Source organism: Centruroides vittatus, unplaced genomic scaffold (assembly GCF_030686945.1).
Source record: "Centruroides vittatus isolate TY-2023 unplaced genomic scaffold, ASM3068694v2 contig_425, whole genome shotgun sequence".
In the NCBI taxonomy this organism is placed as follows: Eukaryota; Metazoa; Arthropoda; class Arachnida; order Scorpiones; family Buthidae; genus Centruroides; species Centruroides vittatus.
This window is the reverse complement of record NW_027122231.1, coordinates 37,927-44,306: the sequence shown is the minus strand read 5'-3', so window position 1 is coordinate 44,306 and position 6,380 is coordinate 37,927. Positions and strand designations below refer to the sequence as shown.

Sequence of the window (6,380 nt, the reverse complement as noted above, 5' to 3'; positions counted from 1 at the left end):
TAAGATGTTCTTGTCGTATAAAACGAGTTTTATTAAGACTTTGTCTTCATTCATTCGTTTTTAAAGTTTCACTGGTTTTTAGACAGAACTTTCTACTTTAATAGATTCAGCAGTTTAGAAGGAAGGTCATTAATTAATGTTGTTTCTATAAAAGTGAATAAAAGAAAACAATTTTCTACAGTTTTGTTATCAAATTTGATAAATTTATCGTGCTATATTTTTGAATTTTTACTTTCTATAAATAAGATTTTATCGGATCGCGTAAAAAAATCATTCCGTTTTAAAATTGATGCTACAACAAAAATACCGATAAATCGCGAACAGGCAACTATAATTAACATAATAAATTATTGTAGTTTTTATATAGCAATTTTTTCCTTCCATGTTTATAGTTTATTTAATCTATATTTATATCCTTCGCTTAAGATTTATTATGTTTATGAATTTGCGAATTGACGCAAATCATACGTTAATGGTTTAACTGGAGGATAGACATCGAGTGTTGTAATAATATTTGTTTATCGAAATTTAATTCGTCGCCATAATAAAGTTAGAATTTAATATATCAACTAGGAAATTCATTGGGATGACTCATCTGAAGCGTGTTGTCGAGCTACTCTCATATCTTCGGTAGCTGTATTACTCGATTTTGATGTGCGGTTTCGCTATTGCTGATGGGATTGCAATTTTCTTGCCGTTTCCTTATGCTATTGTTCTTTGATCTGTTTTTAATTACTAAATTTCTCCGAAAACGATCGAACTTTAAGTGGAAATAAAAATATTTTTCCGGCGATTCGCGAATCTCATTTATGATTTATTTTTGGCCGTTTTAATTCTCAAATTACTTTAATTTTTTTATCTTTTCGTACCGCATTAATTTAATTTTCATTTAATAAAATAGTTCATACAGCGATTCGATAAAAAAATATTAGATCGATTGGAAATACTTCACGTTATTGGTTTATTTTCTTCCTTCGAGGAATCAATAAAAAATATTGGGGAAATTGTTAGTAGATTCTGAAGTAAAGAAATGTAAATTTATTAGAATGTAAAGTTTGAATTAGTCAATAAGCAATTAAATACAGTTTATTAACGTGGACCCAAGCTTTGTTAATACAATGTTGTAAATTTTTTCATTAATATTAAATATAACTGGTTAGAAATAAAGTGTATTAATTAAATTTTGAATTTTTAGAATTTTTTATATAGTCTGAACATAAATTTTATTAAAATATCTTATATAGAACGTAGTTTATAAATCGAAGACTAAAAAGAATAAAGCCAGAATTCATAGAAAAAACATTAATTGTTCTAGATCTCAGTAATATTTTACTTTGATCTTTACCTTTAAAACTTGAATAGAGTCTATATATAATAGAGTATTTGTTTGCCTATTGTCTGTTTGAATTTGCAGTTTCAAATAAACAGATGAACTGTCATATCAAATTTAATTTTTCTTTTTAACTTAAGTTTCATGGAATCTTAAACCTGTGAAAGTTTATTTTCATTTCACAACTTTATACAATCACCACAATATTACTGGTATATAATTCAATAAATAAGTAAGTAATTACCAAAACCAGCATTAATTACTTATTTATTCACAACTTTATCGCATAAAAGTAGAATATTGTATTTTTTTTTTTTTTAATAGATTTATGATAAAAACATTTTATTTTGAAATTTTTCTTACTATCATCTGTTTTTAAAATACACAAAACAAATATATTTCTTAAAAACCTAAGCTGTGAATTAAAAAAAAAACTTTTGCCCAATTTACTGCTTTTCTTAAATCTTCACTTTTGGTGTATACACTCATCACATAATGATGAGCAAACAGCCCTAAAGTATTTGTTTTTCAAAGTTTTTCACTTGGGAAAAAGCAGTTTAAATTGAGATTACGTTTAACTTAAGGAAGTTCCTTAACAAAAATGTTTTTAAATTCAAATATTTACTTGGTTTTCAAACATTGTATGTATTTTATAATTTTTATTATATCAATACTCTTAGAAATGACTTACATCAGATTGTGATCGTTCTTACAATCAGTTATTTTGTGTGCAGAATTTTTTGTTTTTTTTTCTTATGAAAATTGAAAATAAATTATGTCAATTATTATTCAGCATGTCTTTTGTACTGTCAGATATGAACGTGTGATTCTTATATTTATGTTTCTATTACAAGTAAATATTCATTTTACAAAGTTCATTACACTATTTAAATAAACAATACAAATTAATAACACACTTCCAATGTTTGCTCTTTCAATAAATAATTTGACAATGGTAAATTTTGTCTGTTTAAAGTGAAAAATTGGTAGTAAAGTAATAAAATGTAATTCAGCATTATAATTTTACTATTACTTTCAAGAAATTAAAATATCTCTCTCTCAATTTGTCACACAGTGTTTTATATAAGCAAATGAATTTTAAATCAAAAATTACTTTTACAATGATGAGGAATGCTTGTTCAAAATTCATCTTGTCTATTGATGAGGTGCCAAGTAAGTCATGCATTGGTTGTGAAGAAATTTTTTATTTAAGATGTATTTGATGTCTCTTTTAAATAAAAACATAATCTTTTGCTTAGTTCCATTGGACACATTATACAGATTTTCTTTTGATACTTATGATAGGTAAAGTCCAATATTATAATATAGAAATATTCTAAAAAAGTTTTTTTTCTAATTTCAGAGACGACAAATCCTAAAAATCTAGAAGCTTGTCTTCTTATTCCATAATTTAAATATTCTGAAACACTACACTTATGACACCTTATAAAATGCAGCCGTGTTTATTTGGTACGAACGTTTTCGGTCGTGTTTAATGACCTTCTTCAGGAAAATATCCAAAAAAGAAAAAATCGAACACAGCGAAAATTTGCAAAAGCGAACAAACTTTGGAACGTTTTTTAAAAATATTCTAAAGAGAATTGCGTGCGCCATCTCTACATCGATGCGTATTAAATAACACATTACATGAGAATAAAATAAAATAAATAACAGACAATGAAAAATAATATGCTCCATGGAGACATTAAAAATAAAGTACAAACATAAACTATGGTGCAAGCCGAACGGCGCACAGAACATCGGGAAGGAGAGGAGCTGTGCAGAGACAATAACTACGGTTTCTGACGTTTACATGTTGCCTGAGCGCCAGGCTGCAGATATTTTACTAGCCTCTCTGAAGTTGATAGATTGTCCTTTCTGGCTTGCTTTGCAGATATGCCAAGCTTCTGTATAACGGAGGTGCTTTATGTTGCGAACTGCTTGTACTAATCTTGCTTGTGCCCATTCAGCTTGGATTTCTTGGGAATCTGCCAGGACGTAAGTCGCCAACGCTGTGCATGGTTGTTCGCTTCTTATATTTCTCTGATGTTCCGCCAGCCTTTCCTCGAGTGATCTTCTGGTGGCTCCGATGTAAAATAGCTTATTTTGCCTCCGTGTGTCTGTAATAGGGATCCTGTAAACCCCCGGAAGGGAGTTAGTGTCCATGGCATCTTTATCCGCTCTTAGCAGCTGGTATATAGTGGGATTCCGTTTATATATTATTCTTTTGTTTGTGGCGGTTCCTATACGTCTATAGATGCTGCCCAGTTCCGCCCTGTATTCCATCAATGTAAACTCCTCTGTATTTAGGAGGTTTCGCTCCTTATTGCATGTCGTAATCTTGCTAGTGAAAGCTTTAGGACTGATCCCGTTCTTCTGAGCTAGCTTAATGATGTAATTCATCTCTTCGTTTTTGTCTTGGGTACTACTGCAGTGTGTGTGTGCTCGTGCAGCAAGCGCTCGGAATGCTGCGAGTTTGTACGCCGGCGGGTCGTGCGAGTTCCATGGGATAAAGATTGGGTTGTAAGTGGGCTTTCTGTATACCTTAGTACGGAAAGCTCCTTGGCTGTCGAGCTGTATGGATAAATCTAGAAAGTGTATATGCTTATCATTTTCTTGCTCGAGGCCGAATTTGTTATCGTTGATGTCCGTTATGAATTGGTGTAAGTTGGGTTTGACATTCCAGAAAACAACCACATCATCAACGTACCTTGCATATGTTAGGATTTGCGTTGCATATTTTGGCAGGAGTGCATTCTCCAGAGTTCTTAGGACCATCTCGCATAAAGTACCTGCCAGGGGGCTACCCATGGCTACACCCTTCTGTTGCGTGTAAGTGATGCTATTAAAGCTAAAGATGGATGAGAAAGTGGTTAGGTGTGCCATCTCTAGTATTTGTTTTCTCTTCTTTTCTGGGGACTTGATCACGGTTAACAGGAAGTCCCTTAAAAGACAGAAGCATGGTTCCAGCTTGACAGAGGGATACAGAGCCTTGAAGTCTAATACGGTCATATATTTAATTTCTTGCGGGTTCATGTTAGCCATTTTTTGTAGAAGGTCTAGGGGTTGTTTTATGCTGTAAGGGCTCTGGGGTAAATATTTATTAACGAAGCCGTTAACCAACCTTTCGAGTAAGATTGTAGGTGCGCATCCTTTATCTACCACCGGCCTTAATGCCTTATCTGTTTTATGAGTTTTGGCGAACCCAAATAGTCTACGTGTCAAGGGAGAGTGGACTACGACTTTAGTCAGACCCAGTTCTTTAGCCAGCGGTGTGATGGCAAAGTTTTTAATCCTTGCTTGTAGTTTCTCTATTGCACTTGGATGCGCTGTAATACACTGCGTGTCTTTTATGTATTTTAGCATGAGGTTGTCATAAGTACTTCTGTTCATGACCACTAAGTCCTTTGACTTGTCTGCCCTTGTGAGCACGATATTATTAGCTTTCAGCCATTCTTTAGTTTTCCTGATATAGTACCAGATGGGGTCGCAGTCTTTTTTACTATTTGCATGCTTCATTTTGAACGCGACTTCCCATCTAAACATTTCTTTCTTGATCTCGCTGATCTCCTTTTATAAGGTGTCATAAGTGTAGTGTTTTAATACGATATGCAGTCTACGACAAGTTAAATATTCTGAATCTTTGTTTACGAAATGATGTGGATCAAGTCCTCTAAGTAAAAAGTAGTCTGCCATTTTATTAATAAGAACTTTGTAATAAATACTGTATTTTTACATTATAAATAACTTTATAATATTATAACTTTAGATAAAGTTTACTGCTAATTCACTTTTATTAGTAGTGAATCTAAAGCTACATTAATAAAAATAACTTAAATAAATAGCAAAGTTTTATTGACTCATTAAAAATAAATAGAGAAATCAATTACTTACAGTCAGCTTGCTTTTAGTGATTGGTTTTTCTATACACTTCTAATGGTGTGTATAATAATAATAATAATGATTTCCAAATATTTTTTATGATAAAACCTATTAGTAAATTAAATATTCTATTAAAAAGTACTTAATTTTACGTATTAAGTTTAGATTTTTTGATTAATAGATTTTAAAAAAAATCGAATTGTAATGAAAAAAATATTAATTATATATTTTAAATTTTTATTACGTTATAATTAATTTATTTTCTTTTTTCTTTAGGGGATTTATAAATGTTTCTTGCTGGAGTAATTAATAAATTTTATAAAAAATAGTCCAAAATGCAGTTTTTTTTAAATCATGTGAAACAATGGAAAGTGTCTGTCTGAATTATGAAATGTTTGTTGCAGATTTCTACCTGTAATATATTTTTATATAAATATATATTTTTTTAATTTTATGATCTAATTAATTATTTTTTTTTTAGTTTAAGTGATGTTAAAGACAACAGATAGATATAGAAAGGTAAAACTAAAATGCTTTTATAATGTGCAAATATATGTAGTTTATTTATTTATTTCTAGAAATAATAGAAGAATTTTTAAGTATAATGAAGATATAAAATTTATATTGTAAATTTAAAAAATTTTCCGAATAAAAATATTTAAAAAACATTGTTAAAATGGATTTATTGATAGTGTAATATTATACATATTTATAATAAATTAATTTTTAATTAGAACAGAACATTACTTGTTAATTTTTATAATCAGTGATTATGCTTATAAATGAAAATCTCTTTTAATAAATTTTACATTATTATTATTATTATACAATTTGTTTGTTTTAGCTTTTGCTAAAACAAATAAATTGTATAATACAGCAAAAGCAAATATAGAAAAAAAAAACTACTTTTGTCTAATTAAATAAGTGTCTTAGAATAATCATTCAGAATAAGTTAAATTTTAACTTCCAAATGTATTGAAATCTAGTGACATTGTGGTTTATATTTTTCATTTAAATTAAGTATAAATGACTGATAATTACTTACATGAGCTAGAAGATTGTCATATGCAAAAAACTCCAAATTTTCTATTTAATTGCTTTTAAATTTTTGATTGTTTTCTGCTGATTTTCATAAAATAATTGTATCTATCAATAATCAATTTAAACA

At 29.4% G+C, this 6,380-nt stretch overlaps 1 protein-coding gene across 1 annotated transcript; it reads right to left on the bottom strand.

Moving 5' to 3' along the window:
- Window positions 1-3,139: 3,139 nt before the first annotated feature.
- On the bottom strand, window positions 3,140-4,849 carry LOC136976840 (uncharacterized). The gene has a single exon (XM_067272228.1). The coding sequence runs from the start codon at window positions 4,847-4,849 to the stop codon at window positions 3,140-3,142; it is 1,710 nt and encodes a 569-aa protein (XP_067128329.1).
- Window positions 4,850-6,380: the final 1,531 nt, after the last annotated feature.

Bases quoted from the DNA above. Each gene is read 5' to 3' on its own strand.
- LOC136976840 (XM_067272228.1), bottom strand. From the start codon at position 4,849: ATGAAGCATGCAAATAGTAAAAAAGACTGCGACCCCATCTGGTACTAT.